This window comes from Crinia signifera, chromosome 5 (assembly GCF_055691185.1).
Source record: "Crinia signifera chromosome 5, ASM5569118v1, whole genome shotgun sequence".
Lineage (NCBI taxonomy): Eukaryota > Metazoa > Chordata > Amphibia > Anura > Myobatrachidae > Crinia > Crinia signifera.
The window spans coordinates 235027618-235040681 of NC_139221.1; the positions used below are offsets into that span (position 1 = coordinate 235027618).

A 13064-nucleotide genomic window follows, 5' to 3' on the forward strand; every position below is an offset into this window, starting at 1 on the left:
GTCGATGTAATGGCTGTCTATGTACTGTCTGTCTAACATTTGTCCCAGATCCGGGGGAAAGCCGCTCAGTGTGTATGCACAGAGCGGCTTTCCCCGCAGCAATGATCGCGATCATCGCTGTCCATACACGCTGGGCAAAGTCGCCCAGTGTGTATTGACCTTAAGGCCGATGGGGGTTTGCGCATGCCCGATTATGCACTTGTGCAAACCCCCACAGCGAGCACCTTTGTTGAATTTTTAATTTGCTGGTATGCTCCCTGTCTGATGACAGGCAGGGGCCATTCCGGCAGGCCCGCCCAGCACTTCTTGGGTGTGCCCACAAAAATGTTGTGTGTGCCCATAGAAATGCTGGGCAGGCCCATCAGAATGCAGATGTTCTCCTGCTTGCTCTGGGTGGGGACGGCTGACATCATGTGATGTTAGCGACCGCCCTCATTTCGGCCATCTCTGTAGAGCAGTGGTTCTCAAACTGTGGGTCCTGACCCCAAAGTGGGTCCCGACCTTCTCATTGTGGGGTCGCGAATCCATTTTGCTGACCATCAGGTTGATGACTTTTTTAATCTCAGTCAGTGATTGAAGGAGTCTGTTATTTTAGACCCCTCCCATCATTTTGTGCCTCCACAATGCTGCCATGTATGTGCTGTCTGTTGTCTACACATGTGATATGATGGGTTATGGTATATCAGACTCCTCCCATCACTCTGTGACTCCACAATGCTGCCATGTATGTGCTGTCTGCTGACTACACATGTGATATGATGACCTTCTGCAGTAACTCGCTGGGGTCCCGTAATTAAATATTATTGTCAGATGGGGTCCCATAATTATTTTTATTGTCTGACGGGGTCCCAGAGCCAAATAGTTTGTGAACCCCTGCTGTAGAGGATAAAAGTATAGACTTACACATCCACACGCATGGTTGTGCGGGGATCTGGGCGAGAGTGGGGGGTGCATTTGGAAGAGCAGTGTTTAGCGAAAATACCCAGCCTAGCGAATTGGTCTGAAGCAGGCCCTCTGTCTGAAGACATAGACCTTGGCTCGTAATCAGCCAGAATTTTTCTGAATGGTGAAAGCTGCAGGTCATGTGGTTCTCAGATAAACATACCCTTACTGTAACACCTGGTAGTCATAGTTAAAGCTCTTGAAATTTTGCAAGGCGAAGGAATGTAATGAATTTAGCACACTAAAAATAATATTTCCACTGCCTGAGCAGGTGCTATGTGCAGATCTGACTGGACAATTATTATTTACTAGGAGACGAGCACCATATTTTTATCAAATATTAAAACATTGCAAAGATCTAACAAGATGCATATAATGATGGCAGTGGTGTATAGGAATTTAACAGACTAGTGTGAGAGAAGAAGATGCTGGTTGCAGATGCATTATATTATGACCTGATGCACCAACCGCACCACTGATGCCACAATACAGACAGGTACATGTGTAATGCTGGGTACACACCTAAAGTTCTGTCCAATCTGTTTGACTGAAATAAAAATCTGGCATTGTAACTGAGCAAATGGCAAACAGCGATTGCTCCCAAACTCTGCAAAAAGGACAAGATAATTGTTCCTGTAATTTTGCGTAAGTCATTCGGCTGAGCGAGCATTGTGCGATTCCTGCGTTTGGGAGCAATGAATGATTGTCATTTGCTCAGTGTGTCTGTGTGAGTATATTCTCTGTACATATGACTGGCACATATGTGCTGCGTAGACAGTATTGATATACATGCTTTGGGGGTGATTCAACACTGCTAGTTAACCAAGAACGAATACGCTGGGGTCCGATCATTATTGAATCGGGCCCTTTGATGCATTTCCATTGCCTATTAGATTGTAAGCTTTTGTGTCCTTATTCTGTATTCCTGTATAATCCGTAGAGACTTATACCCCTTTCACACTTGCGAAAATATCCCGGGTTTCAGCACATGAACGCGCATCATCCCGGGCTTTCTCAGTGTGAAAGGGTCTTGAAAGAATATCCCGGGATAAACATACCAGGATTTCTACCCAGCTCCTGACCTGAGTAGATTCTGGATTTGACCCGGGATGCGGCTAGTGTGAATGGTCCGGCACCCAGGATTGGGTACACAGGACTTTAAAAAAGCGGCTGATTGGAGCTTTCTTGGGCTGACAAGAAAGTCCATTTCTAATGACATGCATATGTATTTACAGGGATTCCCCAGGTTTAATGTGAATGGGGCTGTCCTGGGTCGATCCCAGATCTGAGTGCAGTGTGAAAGGGTACATTCCCGGAAGCATCCCGGAAAACATTCCTGGGTATGACCAGGGTCAAGGGGTATTATCAGGATTGCATGCCTGACCCTCTCCTTCAGGGAGAACATGCTCAGTCCCTGGGCTTCCCTGGAAATGTATGATTGCCAGCACCTGTGGTGACCAGAATTTCATTGTTAATAGAGTGTTAGCGTGACTAGTCTTTAAGTAACTTGTTCTATATTTTTTTAAGTGAGAATGTCATCACAAAACAATTCTGAGATTGAAAACCTATCGTCAGATTACCATACAGAAATTGAATCCTCGGATGTGTCGGAAAATGACATTCCTGTAGACGCTTGTGAAAAGAAACGCAAAAGATCTCCGCGGTTTTCTTCTTCTGAAAATGAGGCATTAATTGATGGGATTTTGGCCAATTATAGGATATTGTTTGGAAGAATTTCCGGTATAAATTATTCTTTTGCAAAAAAAGAAGCAACATGGAAAAAAATCGCACATGAAGTGTCTGCTGTTGGAAAGATTCCACGAAGCACAATGGTATGCAAAAAAAGATATTCGGACTGCAAAATTCTAGTGAAAAAGAAATTAAGTTTAAAAAGTCTGCACTCTCAAAAAACTGGCGGTGGTGGTCCTTTAAAAATCGATATGAGCAACTGGGAGGAAAGACTCTCTGAAAAAATTTCTCCGCATGCGGTCCGAGGCGTCGAGGGAGGAGTCGACACTGCGTCTTATTCGTGTAACGTCATAAAATCTCAAGGTGATTATTTCATATTAAATGTTTCTCTTTCAGCAACTCTGATTTAGGACAAATGAAGTGTGTTTGGGTGGAATGCTTTTTCATAGAATAGTGTCCCGTGTGTGACGTTACGGGGCGGGGCAAGCCCCGTTTGTGTAGCGAGTAGGCAGGGCACGCCCCCTCTTCAACGCTGCCCTTTCAATCTGTGCCTCCTGGCTTCCAGCATCACAAACGGGGCGTGCCCGGCCACACGACGTCAAAGAAGAGGGCTGACCAGGCCTCCCGGGGGGGTTTCACTGTGCTGAGGAAGTACTGGGCACCGCTATATACAGCGGTGCCGGGCTTCCCAGGGCTCATATGCATTGCTGTTTTAGCAAAAACATCCTAGTGGGAACACTAACAGTAATGTTGAAAATACCCCACATTTCTGTATGATGTATCATCCGCCCACATTGGCAGCACAGCGGGGGTTATTACATGCAGAAGCAGGCGTTTGCCTACAGAAGCGTATGTGTTTTTTTCCGGCTGTAATGTTTGAGCGATCCATTACGAATCCCTTCCATGCATGTCCTGTGGCCTGGAAAATGTGCAATGGCAGATGGACTCCCGTGTCTTAGATCTGGAAGTCTTGCGCCGGCGCAGCATTGCAAGGGGCAGCTCTTATCGCAAGTGCTGTGCCTTGTGTAAAAGACTGCATGTTTTAGAGTATATATGGTAATTAACTATGTGATGCCCAGCGAAAAAGGGGGGGGTGGGGGCAAGAGATGTTATACCATATCGGCCTAAATATTTTGTAGGAAAATCCATTGTTATTATATTCTCAAATGATTATTTAAATACTTGAATACTCTGTCAATAATACACTATTAGTGACTGTAAATACATATGCACTTGGTTAAGTTTTTGAATGGCATAAATCTCCCATATAATAATTAAAAAGTGATTGGCGAAGCATAGGATAAAGGAAATTAATTGATATTGTTGTTTTAGAGTTACAAAATATTAAAATGCTGCCTTTAATAAGTGACAGATAAACATTTTTTAACCTATTTTAATAACAACATATTTCTTCGAATTTTGGTGGTTATTGCATGGTTGATTTTTTTTTTTTTTTTAATTTCTTTTTTAAATTTTTGTTTTAAATGTTCATAATGTTTATTCCTACTTAAAAACTAGTATATGATGTGTTATAGAGGGGTAGACTTTAGCCCATGGATTTATTATTTGCCGCTAAATTTTTAAAGAGTTTTTGGTTAACATACCTCTTAAGTTCTACAGGACAATTACTTTTACCTTTTCAAATAATTATATAATATTCAATTAATTTTAGTGAAAAATAATGGATGAGGATTACATTAAGGGTATGCTAGTGAAAATGTTGTGTATAATGATTTTGAGCGATATGTAATTTTTTTTTTTTTTTTTTTTTTTAAATTACAGGGGCAAACCCACAGAACACCAGAAAAAAAAAAATTGAAGATGTCTCAGAGAAGGAAAAAGCACATACAGGTTAGTATTTCAAAAATGATCTAAATTTTTAATATTTTATATAATTTAGTAACTAATTTTGCAATAAATTTTTCTACTTAGATAATTCGCAAAAATGTGTGTCAAAGAAAAAGCACAAGAAATCTTATTTTGATTCACATATTAAAAATGAGGTCCACTATTTGGGATATTCTGATACAACTTATAAAGGAGAAAATGTTGGAAAAAATGTACATGTGAAAGGTATGTATTTTTTAATTAATATGTAATTAATTTCTTATAAAAACCTATCTTTCCATTAATCAAATTTTCCTTCTTTTAAAACAGCCAAAAATGACAAGATTGAATACAAATATCCCATCGATGTGGAATCAACTGTTTCAAATGATGATGTCTGTGAAAGTGTAAAACTAGCAGTCGAAAAAGAAAACACATCTCCCAATGATAAAAAAAAAAAAAACTGCTCACAAATAGAAATCATTGATGATACAAACATTGGCCAAGATACCGTCTCTTTTAAAATTTCTAACATTGCAGAAAAATGTACAACAGATCCCAGCAATTCATTTGGAAAGGAAATGACAGACCTACTTCAAACAGTAGTTGAAGAAAGTTCAGTGAAAACGCATGAGGAGGTAGAGGTTATAAGGAAAGAAATTGAAAATGCTACGCAAGCGTTTATAACGAACAGTAACCGTAACACTCAATTGCTTAAAGACATTTCCCAGCATTTTAAAGATATTAAAGAACATTTGAACACTCTTTCGAAAACACATATCGAAATTCTAAATTTGAAGCGGAAAAAATATAATCAAACGCAAAGAAGCGTTGTCACTGTGGAGGAAAATAATATTGATTCTGATGACTGGGCCACAAACACACATAATACTGAGGAGATTATCGAGTTGGAGGATGGAAATGAAACAAGACCTAAGCGACTTTTTAAAAAACCAAAACGTTTCAGGGACCCAATCGATTGATTTTCTTACAATCTGGTAAGTACTTGAAATGCATATATGGAATCTAAAATTAAATATGTTATAATGCTTTTCTTAAATTAAAAAATAAGAAAAAAACTTTAAGATTTATTTGAAATACGCAAATAATTAATATCACATTCAAAGGGTCTGTGAAATTGCGTTTCTGAGGACGGGAAGCTATATTACAGAAATGCGGTAAATACCCCGTTATCGGGGTTTTTACCGCATTTCTGTCTGCTATATAAGGTGCCCGTAGTGGCAGCGCTGCGGAAAGGATCGCCAGTACAGGCTGGCGAATCCCTATAGAAGACTATGGGCTTCTTTCCGCAGCGCTGTGCTCCCAGCATCCCCTGCGGCCAGCGCTGGGAGTCAGCGCATGCGCAGATGGACTCCCGGGTCATAGACCCGGAAGCCCAGCGCCAGAACCGCATCGCGCGGGCCAGCTCTTATTGCAAGAGCTGTCCCTTGCGTTAATGACCGCATATGTTATTGCATATGCGGTCATGAAGTCTGCGGATGGCTGCGAAATGGGCCCGAAGATGGTATGGCATCCTGCCTTGAATGTGTTGTTTGCCAAAGACGGTTTGAGTTACGGGGTGCAATTTACAACATCCTGCCTTTAAATAAAAGATTAAACTCCCTTTAGTGTATGTTAATGCATTTTTTTTTTTTTATATAGGATTATATTTCCTTTGTTGTTAAAAATTTAGCATATCTAAAGTATATCATTCTCTTGTTTTAAATTTTATTTATTTTTGCCCCAACAGATTGAATTATCTTCAGAACTAAGAGGATCCATACACAGAACTGTTAATGTAATTATTCAAGTTTATATTTGAAAAGTTGAAGCCTAGATTTCGGTTAGCTTGTCTGGATACAATTTTATAAGGGTAATGGGTGTTCAGTATGGATGGGCTGGTTATCCCTGAGCTCGTCCATAAATGTTTGAGGCCAAATAAACAGTATAATACTAAATAATATTAATGGGGTTTAATGGTGTGGCAATGTTTACACTCATGGACAGAATATACGCAAAAAACAATGTGCAGAAGATAATATTATTATTAATAATCCACAAAATGTTCCAGAATGAGTTCAGGCAAATGTAAATGCTGCAACAGCCGTGTCAGCGTGACCAGTTCATAGGAGTTTTATGTGAAAGGGAGGGGGATCGTGGTGAAGAGAGCTGGCGTCCCTGACTCTTCTGCAGTGCATGAAAGTCCTGTCAGGAGATCTGATGCTGCCCAGTGGCGTCAGGACGCATTGTTCAACGGTGTGGAACTTGGTAAGATGGTTCGCTGCGGGGTCCAAGTCTGTCCCGGTTGACAGCTGTCAGCAATGATGTGGTTACTGACCGAGTCCGTGCGCCGCTGGCACATGGTGCAGGGACGGGTAAGGGTGATTCGGCAGCTAGTGATGTACCCCTCTGTGCCCTGGATGGAGACCGCGGCCGGGTGCTTCACCTTGGCTTCAGGGCTGTGTCCGTCCTGCTGTTCAGTGTTGACATCGTGTGGCACTAAGCGCTACAACGCAGACTAACGTTTTTGTCTGGAAGTTGCCTCGGTGACGTTAGACGCCTTCAAGGTACCCTAGATCAAGGTCCCAGCCAGAATCTCAGTAACTGTGGGCTACCAGCAGCTCCACGGCTTGTTTCGGTATTCGGACAGGCGTCTCTCCAAGGCACCCTCCAGACGGAAACGTTAGTCAGCGTTGTACCCCATTAATATTATTTAGTATTATACTGTTCATTTGGCATCAAACATTTAGGGACGAGCTCAGGGATAACCACCCCATCCATACTGAACACCCATTATCCATGTGGTTGTGCAATTTCCCTCATCGGTTTTGATTTAACTATGGGTATTTGGACGTATTCAGATTTTGCAACACCAAAGGTAGTGCGCAGTGCTAACCCACGTCTAGCTACATTTCATAAGGTGTACATAAGTATTTCATTATTTTTGATCCAAATATCATCACATTCGCCATGAAAAGAGTTTGTATTTAGAATCATAGATTTACGTTGCTCATTAATCGCCCAATGCTTCAGGAGCGGGGTCATGTTAACTTTGTCAAAGCTTTCATAATCTCTTCAACGCCATATCGAATTGTAAGCCTTTAACCCTCACCTGTTGTTACTTGGTGCATAGGTCAATGTTTACAATTTACATGTTTTCCAAGTCGACCTTTTCGCCATGTGGGCCGTGCATTATGTAGGCCTTGTTCTATGTCCTCATTCCTGCATGTTGTCCTATAGTTGTCGTCCTGATGACTGTTTAATTTAGTCATTTGATTCTATATTAAGGGTCAATATGAGTAATGCACGTGGTTATGTATTATTCTAAGATGTAACATAAGTATAGCATTTCGACAGGTTTTATGTCATTTACCACTTTGACAAACTTGGAAGTTCTTTATTCTACAAATAGTATATTTTATTAGCATCTACAAAATACTACTGTTAAAATGATAAAAATATTACTATTGTTCGATTTGTTTGAAAATTTGTTTGTGCTTCAAAAACACATTATTCCATATTTTAAAAAAAGGTTTATATAATCTTATTCTAGGCCTGTGTAGATGGTGACTAAATTTATAGCCTTGATTTTTATGGACTGGTTCTACATTTGTATTTTGTTTTCCTATGGACTCAATTTTTGCATTATATTGATTAACAAAATAATTTAAAAATGTGTTAAGCAATAAGTCCTAAATTGTTAGAAAAACACCACAGATTTAAAATTAATATTTAGACTAATAGTCATGTTCTCAACATTTCAGCATGTTTTCAATTTATATTTGATTTCATAATCTGAAATCTGACTTGTGTCATGTCACATTAATGTATGTATACACATTTTTCAGATTTTATTCTGTTGAATTTTTATACGGTACTTGTATATTTTTGGGCCGAACGACCTTCAAGTCAGATCGCATTGCATACTAATTATGTATGCAATACGATAATTGTTAGATGTTTGGTTATAAAAGTTGTTATTGTTATGGCCAAATTTTGATTAGTGAAATGACCCCCCATTGGTCAAGCCACCCTATAATCAATGTAAACCTGAAGCGTGGTGAGCGCAGTGAGCCCCCGAGGGGTGGCGGTACTAGTCCATAGACTTATTTCTGGAACCCAATATACATGTTAGCGTGGAGTTGATTTTTTTAGATATAGAGAGCGCAGCGAGCCACCAAACCCAAAGCGTGTTGAGCGGATGCTGATCGCGACGTCCGAAGTTTTGCAAGCGTACCGAGCCATGTAAGGGAACACGGTTTACTTTTCCATATACCCTAGCTGGGCTCGTTTTGCTTGCAACGCTTGGGGACTCGCAATCTGCGATACCTTGCGAACCTCGATGCGCTCACCACAGCTTATGAAATTAACTCCTCATCCGACATGTGTAGTGGGTTCATGAAATAAGTTGTGGGACGCAAAACACCACCCCTCATGACCTTGATGCACTTACCACATTATTGGATCACATTGATAGTTGCGGTTGCATTAAAATTGGGGGTTTCATTTCACAAATATGCCACTCTAGGGTTATTAAACAATTTAAAATAGGCACAAAATCGAATCTCATTACATTGCCTCACATCTCATAAATCACATGCAACAACATCCTTTGAATGGAGTAACTCCCAAAATACACAAGTACTTATTTTTCTATTGAAAAAAATATCAAATTTGAATAATTAACACTATGGCAAGTCGGATTATTGAAATGACTGTTCAAACCATATTCTCGCATGTGAGTTAATACTGGTAAAAAATATTCTTTACACCTTTCATCCAGACTTTACAGATGTTTAATTTTTTTTAAATTGTTAATAATATTTCTGGCCTATTATTACATGTATTGTAATATTGTTATATATATTACAGTTGATATAAAAAAAATATATGTATCCCAGTCTGCTTTGAACAATTAAAAAGACATTTCAATAAATAAAGCATCTTGAAAATGAAATTGGTTTGGTTTGTTGTTTTGTACAATAACGAATGTAGATTTTTTACAATAATACTCCGAAATGTTTAGTGGTTTTACTATTTTCAATATTATTTCAATTCGTAGAATTTTTTTAAATAATTCAACTGCAAACCAACGATTTACAATAGTATTTCACTTTTCTACCTATGGGACTTGTGTAGAATCAGCAAGAACAATAAAAAAAATCGAGTCCATCACATCCAAATTCATGTGGCAAAATCGATGTGATGAGATGCTCCCAATTTTATCAATGATAGAAATGGTGAATATGGAGGTGGTCTCTTTTAATTTCCACATTATCCAACTTAGCATGGCGTTTCATCTCAAACTTTGGGAAGAGTAGCGAGCCACCTAGCCTGATGCGTATTGAGCGCAGAGATATCAAGCGAGAGGAAGTGGCAAACTTTTAAATGATTCTGCGTCCGCTTGCCATGCTTCGGGCACGGTGACTCAGCACGGTTACCAATGGTTTATATCTGAGTACATATGTAGTTGTGTATTGGGGACATGAAAAAGAGCCCTTCTCCCATACAATTCAATAGCAAATTGGGTCCATCGTAATGCATAAGATTGTATGGCTAATGTGAGGGATTACAGTCACAAAATTGGTAGGACTGAAAATCCACAATAGCCCTGCTTATTTGGCCATGGTAAATGTTTGAGTTTATATGGAACTTTGGTTGGGACAGCTGATATAACAAGAGAGATTACTAAGGGGCTGAAACTTATTAAACGTAATCTGGGTGACCATTTGAAAATTGTCAAAGGGAGAAATGTTAACATATTTCGACTTATGGCTGCTCCACTCAACGTCACCTAGTAGGCACTATAAATAGGAAGGCGCCCGATTAAATGTGGTGAAATAGATAGTTATAAATTTTACACAAGATTATTAGTCACTGCAATACCCACTAGAAAATATACTATCTCTATTTTCTTGAAATTTTTCTACTGCTTCACCTTTTTGCATACTCCCTGAAACCTTTGCTCCTAAAACATTTGGAAATTATTGGAGTCATCCTTCGTCCATATGGCAGGCAGGCTAAGAATAACAAGGAATGCCTCAAAGGGAGGTGCTTTATTAACCAGATTGGTTCTTGCATATAATGACCAGCTATTTTTAGAGTATACAACAACGCCATTGAAAGTGTAGACAAATAAGTCAGCATTCATTGTATTAAGGAAAAAATCCACTTTATCAGGCATTTATGTTTTAGATAATTACAACTGTAGTCTCTTCTTTTTCTTTTTTATTCTTTATGAACACAACTTGTTTTTTTTACATGCTAACAATTAAATTTTTGTCAACAAAATAACAAACTTATAGTAGCCACATTATAATAATATATGTTCATAGGATAAGTTACAACATATTATACATTCCAGTAGAAATATATTTTAATTTAAACCGAAATTTTTCAAATCGAGTGCACAAACACAAAATGTACTTTAGTATTTGAAATAATTTACAATCAATTCAGCCCTTAACTGCTTGCCCTTTGTTGTTTCGGCGGCGTTAGATAATTGCTGTTGGGGCACATTTGGATCCGAAATATAAGGATTTAAAAATTCAATATTGTAATCTATACAAATGTTGTGTAAAATAGCACACACTACAAAAATTTTACAGACTTTGTCTGGGGTATACTGTAAAGCTCCTCCAGATTTAGATAGGCACCGAAATCTGCTCTTAAGCAAGCCAAAGCAGCGCTCAATGACGCATCTGGTACGTATGTGTGCAACATTGTATCTTTTTTCGCTAGATGATTGAGGCTTAGTCAAAGGTGTCATTAGCCATGAACGGCAACCATACCCTGAGTCACCTAGAAGTATAATAATATGAAAAATTTATTATTAATAAGTAGTTTAAACAATACTATTATCAGTGGTCATTTTATTTTAAATCTGAACATCAAAAATAAATATGAAGTGAACGTTGAACCTATAATGTTGAGCAATCCTATCAGTTTAGAACCTTACTGATGTTTTTTAGAAAATATGTAAATGTTGGTGGTTTACAACCCTAATAAATGTAAAACTTCAGTCTATAATTGTAGTCACAAGTTGTGGTGCTGCTAAACGGTTTTCAAAGAGTGAATTGAAGAGCAATACCATAACATATTGCCAGAGAATAGATGTAATATGTGCTGATTAAAAAATATTTACTCATATAAAAATAACATTCAAAATTTAAGGTAAGGCATGCTATGGGAACTTTATTAATGTACATTAATCTTATCAAAGAACATACATCTAAAATGTGAATACTCAGCTATTTTTTCCAAAATTAAGAAACTATTTGCCCGACTTTGTTAAATGTTCACTTGTGAAACAATCCAAACTGAAATCATGAAGCTGAGATGTTTAACTTTTTTTGGAAATTTCCATTAGGCTTTTAAATCATTAAAAGGGACTCCCAATTCTTCTATTGAGTTAGTGTCCCCTCGTGAGAATCGCTACGCTCGCCACGTTTCGGGCAAGGAGGGTCGCTGCACTCCATAACATCAACTCCATGAGTAGTTGGAGAATTAGTGTACGATGCTATAACATGCGTACCACGTTATCGCCTGCATCCGCTTACTTAATTTCCGCATATGGTAAAACATATGCGGTCATTAATGCAAGGGACAGCTCTTACAGGGCGGGATGCTATAACATCCCCGGCCCCATATCGCCGCACATCGCAATTTTAATAACGGCATATGCTATAACATATGCGGTCATTAACGCAAGGGACAGCTCTTGCGATAAGAGCTGCCCCTTGTGATGTGGTGGCGCTGGACTTCCGGGTCTATGTCCCGGGAGTCCGTCTGCACATGCGCAGACGCCCAGCGGCGGGCGCAGGGGAAGCTAGGAGGGATCCGTGACTGATCCCTCGCGCAACGCTGCGGAAAGAAGCCCATAGGCTTCTATAGGGATTCGCCAGCCTGTGTTAGCGATCCCTTCCGCAGCGCTGATACTGCGGCCACCATATAATGGGTACAGAAATGCTGTGAAAACCCCGATAACGGGGTTTTTACCGCATTTCTGTAATATAGCATCCTGGCCACAGCTTTCCCTTACGATGCGGTACCCACGCTGGACTTCTTTCTTAGACACCGTCCGCAGGCCAGGCTTGGAGGGATTTGTGACTGATCCCTCATCCCTGATCCGTGATCCCATGATCCCTGACGCCTCTGCTGGCGATTATTTCCAATGCGCTGCCACAGCTGGAGGATTTTAAAGCATCCAGAAATGCAGTAAAAACCACAATCACTGGGATTTTTCCACATTTTTGAAATGTAGGATCATGCCCTAAGGGTTATGAAAAAGACTGTGCATGCGTTAATCCACGTGCACCGTGCGCAGGACACATTCACAGGTAACTGTGACGGATCCCACAAACAACGCAGTGTAAAAAAGCTCATAGGCTGCAGGGGGGAAGTGGCTGCTTCTGCTGGCGATTCCCTTTGCTGCGTCAATCCGGCAGGTGGTTGATACCCCGATAATGCGGATTTTAAAAAATTTATATGATATAGCATCTCGCCCATATAATCCTACCCAGTAGAACAATATAATTGTTATGAAAAGAATGTTGGTTGAGGTCGATGTATTGCGCATAGGTGTGCTTGTTATGTATAGTTTATAA

At 39.6% G+C, this 13064-nt stretch overlaps 1 protein-coding gene across 2 annotated transcripts in view; it reads left to right on the forward strand.

The window, feature by feature from the left end:
- LOC146080938 (uncharacterized) overlaps window positions 1-9353 on the forward strand; it is a 24577-nt gene extending 15224 nt beyond the window's left edge. For both annotated transcript variants that reach the window (XM_083188666.1, XM_083188665.1), the window contains exons 2-6: window positions 2470-2994; window positions 4414-4482; window positions 4564-4704; window positions 4789-5456; window positions 6209-9353. In XM_083188666.1, the coding sequence (XP_083044792.1) occupies window positions 2475-2994; window positions 4414-4482; window positions 4564-4704; window positions 4789-5441 (1383 nt within the window). In that variant the 5' untranslated portion in view covers window positions 2470-2474 and the 3' untranslated portion in view covers window positions 5442-5456; window positions 6209-9353. The remainder of the gene's footprint in view (window positions 1-2469; window positions 2995-4413; window positions 4483-4563; window positions 4705-4788; window positions 5457-6208) is intronic.
- Window positions 9354-13064: the final 3711 nt, after the last annotated feature.